Source organism: Mirounga leonina, unplaced genomic scaffold, assembly GCF_011800145.1.
Source record: "Mirounga leonina isolate KUSES-001 unplaced genomic scaffold, KU_Mleo_1.0 Mir_151, whole genome shotgun sequence".
Taxonomy (NCBI): domain Eukaryota; kingdom Metazoa; phylum Chordata; class Mammalia; order Carnivora; family Phocidae; genus Mirounga; species Mirounga leonina.
This window is the reverse complement of record NW_023270377.1, coordinates 20,209,667-20,226,706: the sequence shown is the minus strand read 5'-3', so window position 1 is coordinate 20,226,706 and position 17,040 is coordinate 20,209,667. Positions and strand designations below refer to the sequence as shown.

Genomic DNA, 17,040 nt, shown 5'->3' with positions numbered 1-17,040 from the left:
GGCCAGGAGGAATCTTAGGAGTCCTCCCTCTGTGAGGAGTTGGCACAGATAGCTCAAGGCCCCAGCTGTCCCTGGAGGGGAGCGTGTGGCCCCAGCAGCCACGGCCTAGGCCTCTGGCCTTCCAGTCTGTGCCCCTAGTATTGACCATTGCTGGGAGCTCTTTACCGATGCGGCCACCACAGGCGACCGCGGTGGGTGCCCCATTGGCCTCATCTCGTGAGCGAAGAGCTGTGACAGTAGATATGTGTCATTGGCCACACAGGGCACTGCTTCGTGGTGGGTGGACTTCAAGGCTGAAGGCATAGATAATAGAAACAATGCTCTTGGGCTCTATTATTTATTATAGGGCTTACCACCATATTAAAGGATCACCCAGCCCCTGATCATATATGGCCTCTCCCTCGGTGGCGGTATGTTTATTTAGAAGGTCACAGTTTCTTTCCCGGTGAGAAGCATGGCAGCGTGCTGGGCTTCCTTCGTCTGCCCTCAGCACAGCCTCCTAGCAGAGTCCGTACTTGCTGTTCGTTCCTACTGGCACCTAGTGCTGTGCCCACAACTGGCCAGCTGCAGAGTCTAGCTCCCCCAGAACTTGGCTTGTTTTGGTTTGGTTCTCTCTTGTGTTAGGTGGCAGCTTGCTTGAAGGCAGAGGCTGCAGAGCCTGCAGACTTGGGTCGTGGAGTGCAGTCCTTGGAGGAGAGAGGGTGTGGTGGGCTCAGGGGCAGGGGGCTGCATGCTGTGGTGGACGGAGCCCCTTCAGGCCTCAGCCTGCATGCATCCTGATCCCCGGACCTCACAGGTGCTGCTCCAGGCTGAGGACCGGGTGCACCGAATTGGACAGTCGAGCTCCGTGAGCATCCACTACCTCGTGGCGAGAGGCACAGCTGACGACTACCTCTGGTATGGCTGGCCACGGGGCTTGAGCGAGGGTTGACGCCAGTGATGTGTTTCCTTCACTCCCTAAGCACTTCTGCTCTTGCTGATGTCTTCAGGGACCCATGCAGAAGACCCAGGTGTCATGCCCTCCCACTTCCACCGTGAGCATGCCGGGACTCCTTCACAGCATTCACTCACAGCTTGCTGGGTGCATGAGGACTAAGGGGCTGTGGCCTGAGACAAGGGAGGGGGGAGCTGATCATGAGGAAGCGTAGGTGCAGGTTTGCTCGTAAGACACTCTGTCCCAGCCGTGAAGGCACTGCTGAGACACAGTGATGTCCCCCTCTGCCCCTTTATGTCATGTATTGGTACAGTAAGCCCGCCCTATAGTACTGCTGCTGACCTTTCGGAGAAAGTGGGCTCACTGTGTAGTGCTTCCTTAGCAGAGCTGGGGTAAAATGTTCAACCCCGGGGTTCATGTCTGGTACCTAAGCAAAAAAAATCTCCAAATGCTCCTTCTCAATCCCATTTACCCCTTCCTGATACTAAGTTTCTTGATATCTGTTTCCACTACTCGTCTCTGTTTCCAGCTTTATGACTAAGGGGTCTTACCTTTGCCATGTGTGTTGGTTGTCCCTCCTCCCGCATCTTTGGATTTGTGGGTTTGTTCACTGGGCAGCTCATAACAGCACGAGGTTCAGAATTTTGTTGTAGTGAGACATTTATTTCCTCTATATCTTCCAGTGGAAAGGATTTTGAACCTAATTAACTCGAACCCTAAATTGGTTTGCAGCTGAGAGGAGGCAAATATTTGAGGTTGGGCATTGGCGCCTTGAGAGCGGCAAAGAAGTGAAACAGCATACTCAGTCCCATAGAAACAAGGAGGGTGATCTCTTTTTAATCAGCTCGCTGGTTCTGCGCAGCTTGTGTTCACCGCAGCTCATTTCTCCCCAACAGGCCCCTAATTCAAGAGAAGATTAAAGTTCTGGGTGAGGCCGGACTTTCTGAGACCAATTTTTCAGAAATGACAGAAGCTACTAATTACTTGTACAAGGTAACACTAGCAAATGTCTCCTTGCTACTGGGGTGGGGGGAGGCATTAAGTTGCTCAGCCCTTGGGTCCTGAGAGAGAAGGTGTGGATCACTCCTGCGGATTTCACCCAGCCTCATGCAGAAAAATGGCTTTACCGTAGCTCGTCTGGAAACCAAAGTGTCTTCTCCTCATGGAACTGCCCAGAATCAGAGTCTGAGTGAAATCAGCAAAATCCTCGAGTGACAGGAAGACTAGGGAGTCTGAGGGTTTGAACTTTCATTTACATTGAGGTAGCAACTAAATGCTTCCTTCCAAATGTAATTATTGAGATAAATAAGACTCAGAAGTCGTATTTTTATTTTTCTTTAAGTTCTTATTTAAGTAACTTCTACACCCAGTGTGGGGCTTGAACTCATGACCCCCAGATCAAAAGTTGCATGCTCCTCCAGCTGAGCCAGGCACCCCCAGAGATCATATTTTTTAATGTAGAGTATAGATTATCCTCATAGATGTAAACAATTAATAAGCTAATTTTGAAACAACCTTATTTTTAGGCTTTTTAAAGAACTCTCTAATTCAGTTGAATGATAAATATTTTCACAGAGCCTTGGTTATTATATGCCCTTTGAAAAGAAGGAACCTTATTTTTAAAGGATTCTCAACCTTCTTGAACTCAATAATGAGTTCATTTAGAACTCATTTATTTATACTGCCTTTGCCCTCACTCTGAATTAGTTGAGAATTTCTGCCTAAAGTACAAGATAATATAAATGCCGTTTATCAATACTTATTTTGATTAATAATTGTATCTATTTTTTTAATTAAAATGGAGCTGAAAATTTCATCAACTACTAGAAAAAGAAAATGTTGCCTCCTAGGAGGAGATTAAAGCAAAAGCAGTTACATCTCGCTAAGACATCCTGCTTTCCCAGAGGGGAAGTGAAATACTAATCAGATCTTGGACCTTGCTTCCATTAATCAGGCATGCTCTGAGTTAGAGCATAGTATTGCCACCACCATAATCAAATGCAGGTTAACAGTTATTTTACTTGGAACAGGCTGCCTTATGGGGTGGCATTCCTTAACCTTGCGGTTGTTCAGACAGAGGCTGACGAGGATATTTCTAGAGGAGGATGTGTGGATCACGTGAGGCTGACCTTAATGACCCTTTAATATCACTCCTGGTTGGGAAGGCTGGGATCCTGAAAGGCCAGGGAATGTCAGGTGCAGGTATATTAGGCAATCTGGAGTTCTCACATGACTATTCCCATGGTCAGTTTTCAGTGGCGTCCCATCACCAATGCGGGGGGCTTCTGTTAAGGAGCAGTGGGGAAATAGAAACCAGCTGGGTTGAGACCTGATCATAAAGGGACTGAAAAGCCAGGGAAGCTACTTCAGCACTGATGAGGTAGACAGAGTGGGGGAGCCCCAGGACATGATGAAAAAATCCTGTTAAAGAAAAATGGGGGGCAGAAATCGGCCCGGCAGAGACCTGCCAGGGATTGAAACGGGGAGAGGCCTGCAGTGGGAAGCACAGGTGCGCCACTGCAGATCCGTGCAGGTACCGAGTGCTGCGGCTCGGGTGAGAGTGTGCCTGTGGAACTTCGCAGGGGAACAGCCTGGAGAGGCAGACTTGCTGCCAGTCTGTGTGAGATTGGGGGCAGTCAGGACGCCCTGGTGATCGCAAGCCAGGGAGACCGGAAGCATGTTGGTAGACCATCAGAACTAGGCTTTTTGGAGAGAGTTGCTGGTTTGAGGATGTAGGATTGAGAGGAGAGATGGCTTGCATTTTTTTTTTTTTTAAAGATTTTATTTATTTATTTGAGAGAGAGAGAACACATGAGAGGGGATAGGGTCAGAGGACGAAGCAGACTCCCTGCCGAGCAGGGAGCCCGATGCGGGACTCGATCCTGGGACTCCAGGATCATGACCTGAGCCGAAGGCAGTCGCTTAACCAACTGAGCCACCCAGGCGCCCGGCTTGCATTTTTAAACAGCGTTAGTTTAACGGAACCGGGATGTCAGTGGAGATGTTGAAAGCGCACCTGGATTGAAAGACGCTCAGGGTTGGGAATTCACACTTGGGAGAGATCAGCAAAGGGGTGATAGCGAGCGCATTGCGTGCTATGGTTGTAACTGCTGGGCATGATTTTAACACTGCGCCAGGGCCGTCAATGCACAGAGGTAGCTGGTGGGCCTTTTGATCATTGGCAGATTTCAGATAGAAACAAGTATGGGAATCTAGTTCTCCGTATGTCAAGTACGGCTATGTTGTATCAACCACTCCGAAAATTAGGTGTAAGCAGTGGCTGAGTACACGGGTTTGGCAGTTGAATTGCAACTTAACTAAGCCCTCGGTGGAGAAGGGCTTTGCAGGAAGTGAGAGCTTGGGAGCTATTTCAATACCGATTTGAAAGCTAGAAGGAAGAAGACATTTCCAACATAAATTATACTTTGAGAGCATGTTCTTTATGGCTCTCACACCATTTCTAACTCCCCACCCCCCCCCTTTTCCTTTACTCACGAGCAGCAGAGCAGCAGAAAAGAAACGATGTCAGGCAGTAAGGCCGCCCTGGTCTACGGTGGCCGTCATGCGGCACCTGCCGCCGTAAAGTGTTCGGCCCCCACCTCCGAGCCTCCTCCCCAGCCTCGGTGGCCCAGGGAGAGTCGGTGCTGGAGCCTGCACTCTGACTGCTTTGTTTTCTCTCTCTGATAAAGGACCCAAAGCAGCAGAAGATCTATGACCTCTTCCAGAAGTCCTTTGAGGAGGACGGAAGTGACATGGAGCTCCTGGAGGCCGCGGAATCCTTTGACCCCGGAAGTGCTTCTGGTGCACCTGGAAGTGATTCCCAGGACCTGGGCGACGCGGTGGACGAAATCACGTTGACGGGCAGCCCCGTGAAGAAAAGGAGATTTGAATTTTTTGATAATTTCGACAGCTTTACCTTTCCCCTATAAGAAGGGGGGCGGAAAGCATTTAAAAATCATGGAAATAAAACAAGGTGTTTGAAGCTTGTGCTCCTCTTGACGTCACAGCAGTGCTGCCATGTCTCCGGCCCGCGGGTTCGCAGGCCTCGGCGCAGCATTTCCTTTCTGGCCTTTCTGTGCGGGTCGCCTGGGGCCTTCACCTTAGCTTTTCCGGCTGAGAAACAGAGCGAGCAGATCGTAGTAGTGATAACTCCTGTTCTTTACGTAACGAGGTGCTTCCTGTGCAACCGCTGGAATTTGGGTTTTTAAAATGTATTGATTGAACAAGTATTTATAGAGCAGCTGATACGTGCCAGGCAGCGTTCTAGGTGCCGGCAGTAATTCAACAAGAGAGAGAAAGCCGGTGCCTTTGTAGAAGTTACATCACAGGAGAGATCATAGTTACACATCCTACGAAGAAAAGTAAAGTTAAGGAGGCAAGGGTTTAGAGCAGGAGGTGACAAGCCTTTTCTGTCAATAGTCAGACAGTAAATATATTTGGCTTTATGGGCCAGGTTGTCTCTGTTGGAATGACTCAACTCTGCTGCTATAGGACAAAAGCTACCCTAGGTAATCCAGAAACAAATGATTATGGCTCTTTTCCAATAAAACTCTGTTACGGACACTGAAATGCGAATCCATACAGTTTTCATGGCCACGAATTTTTCTTTTGATTTTTTTTCAACCATTAAAAAATGTAAAAACTGTGCTTAGTCCACGGGCCATACAAAAGCAGGCAGTGGGCAGGATTTGGCCCACAAAGCATAATTTGCGAACTCCTAGTTTAGAGCAGCCCCGTCCAACAGAAGTATAACACAAGCCACAGATGTGAACTCAATTCTCTAAAAGGGTATTTTAAAAAATAAAGAAGGATCAAATTAGTAATATTTTAACTCAGTGTCTTCAAAATGTCAGCTCAACATACAATCACTATTAAAAACTTACTGAGACACTTCTACGATTACATTCTTTTCTTTCATGCTATATACCCAGTGTGTATCTGTTGCTAACAGCACCTCCCAGAGTGGACTAGCCAGTGTCAAGTGCATGTTTAAGTGCACTTGTGGCTGGTGGCTCCTGTGTTGGCCAACACAGGTTTAGAGAGTGGTGAGGGGTGGGGGTATCGTGTGGCAGGATTAGAGGTGATGTCACTGAAGAGAAAGAGGCCAGATGACGTGGAGCCCCTAGGTCGTGTAAAGAATCAGATTTAATTTTGAACATGAAGCCACTGGGTTTTGAACAGGGATATGAGGCAGTCTGATTATATTTTTAAAAGATCCCTCCAGGGGTCCCTGGGTGGCTCAGTTGGTTAGGCAGCTGACTTGATTTTGGCTCAGGTCACAATCTCAGGGTCGTGAGATCGATCAAGCCCGTCGTCGGGCTCCACACTGGGCATGGAGTCTGCTTGAGATTCTCCCTCTCCCTCTGCCCCTCCCACCACTCATGCTCTCTCTCTAAAATAAAAAAAAAAAACTTTAAAAAATAAATTAATTAAAAAATGAAAGATCCCTCCAATTTGTGTGTAGCAAATAGATCGGGAAGGATGGTCAGGGGAGCAGTTTTGAGAGGAGGCTAGTGAACTATTGCAGCTGACCACAGGGCAACGCTGAGGTGTGGCCCAGCTGAGCGGCAGTGTGAAGGAGGTAAGAAGTGCTTGGATTGGATATGTTGTGATTGTAGAGCTGAACGAATTTGAGATGCATTGACCGAGAGGCATTTGAGAAGGAGAAGTCAATACTTAGACCTAGGATCTGGCCTGAGCAAAGCTGTAGTGCCCTTGACTGAGATTAAAGGAAAAAAAAAAAAAAAAGATGAAGAAGTGTGGGTAGGTTGGGTGGCAGGGCAAAATCAAGGTTTTGGTTATGGACTTGTTGAGTTTGAGACGGAGACACCCCACCCAACTCCCCCTTCAAGGAGGGAAGCTTCCTGCCCAGCTCCAGGGAGCTCAACTAGCATATAGCCTCCACCGGGCCACAACTTCTAGTTGGTCTCAGTTCATGGAGAGCCACTTTGTCCGAAGTTACACCCTTCCTGGAGCAGCCTGCATAAGTGACTGAACAAGGGGGCCACAAAGGCCAGGCCACTTAGGCCTGATGTGGGACACCCCTGCCGGGCGGGTGGTATTCACTGCAGAGCTGCCCACTCCCCGCTGGGCCGTCTGAGGCTCTAGTTCACCTCCCTCTGCCTTCCCTGCTTCCTCGCCTTCCTTCACAGACACTGATCTCTGATAAACACATTGTACCACACACTCCCTGTGGTTCCAGGAAACCCAACCTGGGCATGATCCAAGGGCTAGGTTATGTAGGCTGTAGGATTTGGGTCTCCGGCAGGAGAAGGTCACACCTAGAGCTGTGACTTCTGCCCTCACCAGATATAAATGGTATTTATAGGCATGGGGCTGGATGAGATTGAGCAGGTAAGGTGACTTTGGAGAAAAAAAGCAGATCTAACTAACCCCAGAGCACACCAACAGTTAGGGCTGGGAAGAGAAAAAGGAGGCCAAACAGCAAAGAAAGAGAGGAAGAAAATCAAAATGGGTGTCGGGGAGGGGGATATTTAAAAAGAGTTTCAAAAAGGAAGGAGTTGGCTGCTTTAGTTGGTATTGTCGAAAGACAATGGACCAGGGTTAAGTAAAGGTTTAGAGTTAGTCCAATTTTCTTGGCAGCAGTGCAAGATGTCTAAGTTGCTCCAGCATGACTATATGTGTGCATTTGTTTGTTAGACTTGGATGGTTTTCACTCTCATACAGTTTACTAGGTGCCAGGCACCGGGCCAGACACTTTACATGTATTGACGCGGTGAGCCCCACTTCAGAAGAAGGTAGTTCGATTTTCATTGTGCAGATGCAGAAACCGAGCCAAGGGAGTCTCAGCGAGGAAGTGGCAGAGCAAGACTTACAGCTAGGCCACCCCCTCTAGAGCCGCCCACTCTAGGGTAGGTGCACACGTCCTACACCAGCAGGCTCGGGGCTGCTTTGGCGGGTCTATGAGCAGCTGATTGCGTGGCAGCGTTCCCGAGGGGCTCAGCCTCCCTGCAGGCTCCCAGCTAACTCTGTTCTAACTAGAACAAGACCCTGGAAGGCACCATTTTCTTGTGCCTTTCGGCCCCCTTTCCAGGGCTTCTAGACAGTTCCAACAGAGAGATCTTTGAGAACCACCCAACCCCCTTCACTGCTGCTCAAGGGCGGTCAGGCATACTGACATGTCAGCACGATCCGATCCAGACTGCAGGGCCATGTCCTGTGGGAGGCTTTGGCCTTGGGAAATAACTGGCTGACTTTCTCCTTCCTCAGTCAAACCCGGCATTTGGTTACTGAGCTTCCTATTAATCACTGTATTGATCTACTGCTGTGAGCTTCTCTGCAGGGTCAGAGCTCTTCAGGAAATCCAGCCCGAACACCTGCCTCTGAGGGGCATGAGTTGCTTCTCCTGTCTTTCTGCAAAGGACTGTGGAGATTAACAGCTGAGTCTGCATTCCGCCGGTGTATCCTGCCATGCTCTGGTGCCAGATCTCCATAGATAATTGGGCCTTTGGTTTCCTCTAGCACCTCCTGAAATGAGAATGACCCAGTGTTACCAAAAAAAAAAAAAAAAAAAAAAAAAAAAAATCCAGAGTCAAAGGCCCGAGAGAGAATGCTTGTCTGGGCTCTCCTCTAGGCAACCGGAAGTGGTCTTATACTATCTTTTTCCTCCAGCTCTCTATTTTGTTAGCTGTACCAGTTTGTTTATAATACTGACTATGACTTGTTGGAAGCTTCCAGAGGACAAGTAATGGGTCTGTCTAAAGTTTACTCTAACTTTGTCCCAAACGGCCACTTAAAATAAATATTTGTCTAAGAGTAATTAAGAGCAACGGCTGCTGTGTCATCAAATAAATTGTCCTTAGTTCCCTCAGGAGTGGGTGCTCTGGAAAGCCAACTACATCACTTCATGGTTGCTGCCCTTGGAGTCCATAATCAATCTGCCACGGACACAGCCCCCAGTGTAGTTCTAGAAAAGGATACAGTCGATCGTGCGCGGGGTGGCCTGCTGAGTGATGGCCCAATGAGGACAGAATCTGTATGAAAAGAAAGGCTAAAATCCTACCTCAACATTGCTTACGAGGTTTTTGCAGTCTTGGTGGTTCATTGATGGAAACAACCAGTCACTTCAGAAAAGTCTATGGAATGAGTTAAGGCCCAGGATGCAGAAAGATTCTGGATCACAGTTAGATGCTGAGAGAGTTTCAGAAAGGAGCATTTCTTCCTCGCCTGCCCCAGAGCCTAGCCACAGCCTCTGCTCTCTGTCCTGACATCACACGGCTTGAGGAGCATTACGAAGCCCTCTTCTGTGAGTCTGTGGACGTCTCTGGAGACTCACCTGCTGCTCACTCAAAGATTGGATGCAGCTTTCTCAGGAGCCCTGCTGGAGTTTGGTCAAGTCCTTTAATGTCTCAGAGAATGAGATTATAGCATCTCATTCCTTACTTTTTTAAGAGCTCCTCCTTACTCTAGGCATGTGGTTAGTCTACAATGGGTATGCTCCAGAAATAAAGTGAAAGGTGCCAGTGATTTTGAGACATATATATCCAGTGTTGCTTGGGAGAATCAGTGACCATTGTTAAATGAATAAATCTCTGCTTTATTCACCTTGGGGCCTGCCACAAGGTGTCAGATCAATGCCTGCCCTTGGGAGGGTTTGCCCTTGGTCCTTGCAACTTGGTGTGCATGTTTAAAACCGTATTCTTCTGGAGTCTTAGTAAATATGGCCTGTTGAGCCTCCATCTGAAGCCTGCAGTTAAACCTCAGTTTCAGCCGCTCTAGAGAAAGACTCGCCATCTCTGAGATGTCCTTGAGGTCCTCCAAAGCAAATTTTATTTGTACTACGAAGCCGGTAAATTCTAAGTTATACAATCCCAAATGTACCTCTAGAACTTGTTGAGAACCATCTAGCCATTTCTGTGTGATTCAGAAAAGACACTTGGATTTATTTATAGAGAGAAATGGCTTTGGATTTAAGGAAGGATTTCTGCACTTTTTCCATCTTTACTTCACAGTCAGTCCAGACGCATACCTGCCACCATCCACTGTGTTTTCTGGAAATGTCAGTTCTAATGAAGAAAATCTGGGCCTATCTCATCCCACTTCCTGTCCCTGCCATTAGTTGGCCCCTTACAGGGTTTTATGAAAGGCCCCCCAGGCCCACCAGAGCTGTCTCTGCCTACCCTCACCAGGGTCATTATCCCCTGAATGACCCTGGTTAATTTCTGCCTTTAGGGCTGCGATCAGGAAGACTCCTAGAGGGAGCAAGTCATCCCGTAAATCTTGATCCATTTGTACTAGAATTAATTGTGTCTTTTCCTTCTTGGCTTCCCACAAGCCTTTTTCTAGGTCAGAGGGAGAGCTAAGAAACCGAGCCGGAGGGGCCATCCCCTCACTGCTGGCTCTTGGGTTTTGCCTTGTCTATGCATTCTTATCTATTGGAATCTTAATACTTTTCTTTTTTTTTTTTTTTTTTTAAATTTTATTTATTTGAGAGAGAGAGAAAGAGAGTGCAAGAGCATGAGCAGGGGAGAGGGGCAGAGGGAGAAGCCGATTCCCCACTGAGCACGGAACCCCGGGATCCTGAGCCTCAGAAGGCAGACGCTTAACCAACTGAGCCACCCCAGAACCTTGGTGCTTTCTGAAGCTCTTTGTAGGTGAAATTTAAACTGCAAAAGGTATGAAAAGAAGTCCAACCTTATCACCTGCGCTATCCTCTCACTTCTTACCACGTGCAGGATTACAAGGTTTAAAAAAAATGGCATGGAAGCTTAAAGAGAATTTATTGGAGTACTCTCTCATACCTGCAATTTTGGTTTTGTCTTTTCCTGTGAGGTCCCAGTGAAGGAAATGGATTCCTAATCATAGCAGAAAACATCGAGAAGCCTGTGAGTCACAGTGTTTGGGATATTATGACAGCCAACAGCTATTTGGTTTTGCAACATCCTCTGCCCACATCCCCCCTACCAACCCATTTATCTGACTTATTGAGTGCCAGGCACTCTTCCCCTTTGTTATTAACTCCCCTTTTCTAGGGTGAAATATCATACATAAAAGAGTTCATAAAACAAATTTACAGCTTAACAAAATATTACAAAACACTCATGTAAACCATAATCCCAAGGTTGCGAATGTATGTTCTAGATGTTTATTGTTTTGCTTTTAATGTTTAGATCTACAATCCAATTGCAGTTTATTTTTGTACATGGAGTGAGGTAAGGTCAAGGTTAATTTTTTCCATATGAATATGCAGTTTCTCAGCATCACTTATTGAAAAGACTGTCCCTTCATCTAGTGCTCTGCAGTGCCTTCTTTTCACTATTATAAATTTGATATAAAAATTAACTAATCGGGGCACCTGGGTGGCACAGTCGGTTAAGCGGTTAAGCATCCAACTCTTGATTTTGGCTCAGGTTGTGATCTCAGGGTTGTGGGATGGAGCCCTACATCAGGCTCTGTGCTCAGGGCAGAGTCCCTTGTCCTTCTCCCTCTCCCTTTGCCCTTCCTCCCACTCATGCTCTCTCTCTCAAATAAATAAAATCTTAAAAATAATAATAAAAATGAAAAAATAAAAAATAAAAATGTATAAGTAAAAAATGAAAGCCCTGCATTCTCATCCCTCCTATTCCTAGCCCTACTTCCTACAGGTAATAACTAATATAAACAATTTAGGATGGAGCCATTGGTAATTTATTCCCAATACATATAAATATATAAATATATAAATATACATAGAATTGTTTTTACAAAAATTGAATCAAACTCTTCATATTAGAAATGGCTCATTTCACATAATATATTTGGCTATTGTTTCATATTGATTGACCTTCTCTTTTAAGAGTTACCAAGTAACTCCCATCCTGATGGATGCATTACCTGTGTCAATCCCCTGTGAAATGTCCATTAAAACAAAAAGCAAACAACTAGAATGATGAATTTAAAGTAAATTTGTGGAGAGAAGAGAAGAAGGAATGAATCCACATACTGAATTCTTTTCGGATACCTGATTCTTTCTAGGAGTTTAAGCCTTGGCCTTGTCAGGGCCCGCCTTCCCTGGCGGAAGCTAGCCCACAGGGCTCTTAAAATTGTGTGCAGACTTCACTCGTTTGTGGCCACCAGGCACTTCAGTGAAGGGCAAGCAAGAGCTCTTCGGGCACAAAGTGAAGGAACAACATGGAGCCTAGGACTCCAGGATAAACCTTTTGGTCTCCAGCATGAGATAAATTGGGGATGATGTTTGCACCTCAGATTTCCTTCAAGAATCAAATGTTCCATATGCCCCAAAGAGAACTGGTTGGCTCAACAGCTAAAAGACCTCTCCTCTAGAGGCAACTTTTAACTTATTTTTTTTTTAAGGGCAAAGTGAATTTTGCTTGCTCCTGATGAGCAGGTGTGACTCAGCAGAGGTTTCTACTAAGACTTTTATAGGTACATATTACAGTTCATCTCTACACCTGATGGTCTTCTAATGGGGATGGAGATTTATTAGCCCACAGATAAGACAAATTGAGGCTTTGTACACAGTTCTCTGAAGCCACTTAGAGCTGATTTCATGAGAGTGCTATTTGTACATCCTCAAGCTTGCTATTTAAAGAGAATTGTTCAGTTTTGAGAAAATTGCTCTGAGCATGAACAATTTCCTCCTATTATGGTGTCTCATTTTCAGCCACTCTACTGCATTCTTACTCATGCATTCTATCTTCTCTTGCTCTCTCTCAGACCCCCTGAAGGACAGAGAGGTAGGAGGCTACACAGGGGATGGCGGGGAGGTGGTAAATTTGCTAAATGATGATCTGAATTAGGCTCTTGAGCCAGCCCAGGAGGGCTCACCTCAGAGAGTGCAAGCTGGCCATGCTTATACACTCACCCAGGGCAAGTGAACCCCACTATTGCTCAACTTGCAGGCACAGACCAGAACAGGAGGACAATTGGAGTGCTTCTCAACTCTTCTTCCACCAATCCCATTTGTTTGCACCAACAGGAATGTATTTTACTTTAATTTATAGTTTTCTAGAAGCAGGGCATAGTTTTGGTGGTGAGGTGTCCAGAAATCATCCCCAACATGCAGTGTATTTCTCTCCTGAGGGAGGAGAGACTTGCTCCCTCTGCCCCTTGCCGTTCTTCACCCTAAAGGGGCAGAGGGTACTTGGAGGCTGTGGTGGAACTGGGAGATTTTGAGCACATCCCATTCCCCCAGCCAGGAGATGGGTTTGCACAGATGCATTGGTGTATAAAACAAGGTACTTGGCTGTGTGTGTCTCTAGGCATCATTCTTCTTGATGTAGTTTTTACCGAGAGGTTAATGTTTTCAATATGTAAAGGCAAGAATGTAATGCCAAGGAATACAATATATAATTTAATTGGTGAAAATGTGTATTTATTTAATTAGAACATAAAAATAATCTCCCCAAGTCACTGTATGAAGCATTTTTTAAAGAAGGGATGTAGTTATTATGTTTTAAAAGATGTGCCTTTGTATATCATACCATTTCTTCTACTTTTGTTTATATTTGAAATTTTCTGAAATGTTTTTAAAATGTACTGTGGGGGTCAATATCAACAGCTTCATCAATGGACATTTTTCGTTTGCGTATTTATGTGTTGATTTTAATGCGTACTAGGAAAAATACCCACATAGCACATTCGCCCTGGATTCCACGGATAGTTTTGGCTTAGGACGAAGCTTCATTTTGTTAAGTTTTTCAAAAGTGACTTCGCTTTAAAATAAATGGTAAAACAGTCAATACCAGTATGGCAAAAACTGGAGATGCAGCTTTCGAGTGACTAAGTTTTGAGAAACACTGGTCTAGTATTTCCATCTGTTACCATTCATACAAGAAGCCAGTTAATTAAGTAACAAACTGACCTCCTTCCATCCCTAGCAATAAGCCTGTGATAAATAATTCTATCTCTTTACAGCCTGCTTAAGCAATAACAATTTTAATACAGGAAACAAAAAAACCACAATCCCCAGAAGGCCCCGGGGGCGAAGAAACCTCCGGAGCATAGAGTTTAATTCCTAGCTGGGCCTCCCGTTCGCCACTTCCGCCCGTTCGCCTAAAACTGCGCTTGCGCACTGAGTCTCTTCCTCTCTGGGCTTAGACCTAGCTTGCGGTGACATGGTGAGTGTTGCTGCCGTTGAGGCCTAGAGGTCTATCCGCCCGCATCTGACCTTTCCTTGCTCTCTTCGCCCTCACCCGGCGTCTGCTCGCCCGCCCTGCGCCGCGCCGTCTTCGGCCTTCGTGCCGTGGCCGCCCCTTTCGGACGCAGACCGGGGCGGAGGGGCGGGGGCGGCCCGGTGGCGCCTGGCCCATCCGGGCCGGGTTAGCAGGGTGCCCTCGGAGCCCGGGGACCGCTCTGGCCTCAGATGTTGCCAGGATGGAATGAGGGGGACCTAGGTCACTGGCAGGGACTGGGTGACTGGAGGAATGGTGTTCGGCGCAGGGAGCGGGGGGCCAAGACTCCGTCCCCGGGTCCTAATATCGACGGCTTCTCTCTTTGCTCTTAACAGGCGAAACGCACCAAGAAGGTCGGAATCGTGGGTAAATACGGGACCCGTTATGGTGCCTCCCTCAGGAAGATGGTGAAGAAGATAGAAATAAGCCAGCACGCCAAGTACACTTGCTCCTTCTGTGGCAAAGTAAGGTGGTCTCCGGGGGTGGGGGGCAGAGGGAGGGGAGGCTTTCCTGCGAAGTGCGCCCGCTCTCGAAGGAAGCTTGTGAATAGTGTGCGGGGTCGTGGATGACTGTGGAGTTCGCAGAACGCTTTCCGTTGACGCTTGGGAACTAAAGGGTCGAACATTCGACACGGAGCCCCAGCCTGAGCCAAGCCTGCTTCGTGGGAAATGACTCGTCCGTTCTGTCTGCTGGTGTTGCTGGAGAGTCTCGTGTAATGTTTGGGTGTCGGTGGGTGCAGGAGTGCGGTTTGGGAAGGCGGGGCGCGATCCCAGGACGCTGGGATCCCAGCCTGAGCCACCCAGGTGCCCCCAAACACACCCATTTTCTCGTGTAATTTAGACTCCTGGATGGTGGTGAGGTAAAAGGCTTTCATTGGTTCATAGGGAAAACTGACGGTCTTTTACAGACAAAGATGAAAAGACGAGCTGTGGGGATCTGGCATTGCGGCTCCTGCATGAAAACCGTCGCTGGTGGCGCCTGGACCTACAAGTGAGTCCCTTTTCTTGGTGGTATTTGGAAGGGTGTGGATCACATCAGAATTCCAGGTTTGACGCTGGACGAGCTAGTTTTAACTCTCTTCACAAGACAGGAAACAGGAATGCTTTTGTTTTTTCATGACTCATGGAGACTTATGGTTTATGTTCAGTTATTCAAAGACTAGAAACAAAACTACTACAATAGAAAAGTCTGAAATGACTTCAGAGTTTCACAGAATTCTAAGGGTCGTCAGTGTGAGCGTAATGATACTGTCCGGGTAGGTCCTTTAGTGGGACTGGATCTATACTGAACTGTGACTTGTACTGCAAGCTGTTTTTATAAAAATGAGGTCAGTTAGCTTGTTACTGTGGATGGAAACTTGAGGCCACCTGCACCACGACACCTTTGCCATTCCAAACAATACCGGCTGGACCTCGACAGCTTCGTGACCCTGACAGGCGCCGGGTGATGCTGCTGAGATAAATCTACCTGTGCCGGTTATTGATTGAGTGGACTTTTGAGTTAATCTATTTCTGGAAATTAAAGCCACCCTTGAAGATCTCTAATTTTGGAATTCGTTGCTGACCTTAAAGGCTGATAAGTGATCCAGTATCTAGATGTGTGCTGTCCAATACTCTAGCCTCCCACGTATAAAATGGTAAGGCTAGTGTGGTTGAAGGGTTGAATTTTAATATTTTATACTGCAGCAGTGTATTGTGTACTGGAAAGTGTTGAAATGATCATTTATATATATATATTTTATATATGTGTGTGTCTTGTGGGCGTCTCTGAGGTCAAAAAGGCAAACGGAGCCTAGCGTGCTCTCTTGGTTGTGATGATGAAATGAACTAGCATTCCTGTACCGACCATATGTGATGGTTATCGGTGTTCCAGGTAGAGTTCCAGAATCTTTTGGTATAACTTTTTGTAGTCATTTTAATAGCTGTCTTCCCAAAATATACTTGTCTGTTCTACCTATTTTGACACTGTTTTGATATCTCTCATTTATGATACCATCTTAAAATTTATTTCTTCTGACATTGTGTCCATTCCCTTTCAATGAGTTTAGGTCAGCCTCCTGCAACGATTCAGTCATCCCTGTAATTTTTTTTAATGCTGCTTGAGAGATCAGATGCATGAGATTGCCTATTTAATTCTGCAGAAGCCTGAAGACACAACTCTTGTTAAAAGTTGTCATCATCGTTAAGATCTTAATGTAAAAATGAGGCAGGATTTACTCATTTGCCATTTCACGTGTTAGTGTAGCTAATTATATCGGAACCAACTTTGTTTTTCTTTCCAGCACCACTTCTGCTGTCACAGTAAAGTCTGCCATCAGAAGACTGAAGGAGTTGAAAGACCAGTAGAAGCTTCACCATTTGAACATTGCTAGCCTATAATAAATGGGTTAATTTATGTAACAAAAGTACTTTGGCTTGTTGTTAAATTTATTAATTAGATCTTTCAATTTGTGTCGCATTAGTTTTGCTTTCTCAAAGGCCTTGGAAATTAAAAATCCTTCTAATTTTTATTGGAAAAGTGTGCTGAGATTGGGTTTTCCTAATTGGCTTTTTTTTTTTTTCTGTAGTCAAATGATAGATGATATAAGAATATAAGTCTTAGAGGTTGGATATGTGTCTTTGCTTTCTATAGGTGTATCCTTGGCCAAGTCAACTCTTTTGAGCTACATGAATTCAAATTGTGAGGACTTTTGTTTTTAGATCACGGTTAATTTTTTTGTTTCTAAAGGTAGGATGACATATACTGCCTTCTAACTTAATGGGTGTTTTGTCTCACCACACGTTTTATCAGCATCTTCAGAAAACAATATGAAACAATTAGAATTTTAGGACAAATTTTGCAGATGTCTACACCATTCTCCCATTTTTCAGTTGCAAAGAAGGATGGACAGGATTGAATTACTCAAGTTGGTGTAGATGGTCAGTTACACTAATAAACATGAAGAACCATGGAGGAATTCGAGTTGTGTGAATA

General features: G+C 46.0%; 2 protein-coding genes across 11 annotated transcripts in view; both read left to right on the top strand.

Moving 5' to 3' along the window:
- SMARCAL1 (SWI/SNF related, matrix associated, actin dependent regulator of chromatin, subfamily a like 1) overlaps positions 1-5,827 on the top strand; it is a 58,713-nt gene extending 52,886 nt beyond the window's left edge. For 9 of the 10 annotated variants that reach the window (XM_035007184.1, XM_035007183.1, XM_035007182.1 and 6 more), the window contains 3 exons: positions 797-897; positions 1,831-1,927; positions 4,624-5,827. In XM_035007184.1, coding sequence (XP_034863075.1) covers positions 797-897; positions 1,831-1,927; positions 4,624-4,863 — 438 coding nt within the window. In that variant the 3' untranslated portion in view covers positions 4,864-5,827. Of the gene's footprint in view, positions 1-796; positions 1,035-1,830; positions 1,928-4,623 lie in introns of all 10 variants that reach the window. The other variant, XR_004679594.1, reaches the window with a different exon arrangement.
- Positions 5,828-13,942: 8,115 nt separating this feature from the next.
- RPL37A (ribosomal protein L37a) lies at positions 13,943-16,474 on the top strand. The gene is made up of 4 exons (XM_035007181.1): positions 13,943-14,013; positions 14,403-14,531; positions 14,975-15,057; positions 16,349-16,474. Exons 1-4 carry the CDS (start codon positions 14,011-14,013, stop codon positions 16,410-16,412), a joined length of 279 nt encoding a protein of 92 aa, XP_034863072.1. The 5' UTR covers positions 13,943-14,010; the 3' UTR covers positions 16,413-16,474.
- Positions 16,475-17,040: the final 566 nt, after the last annotated feature.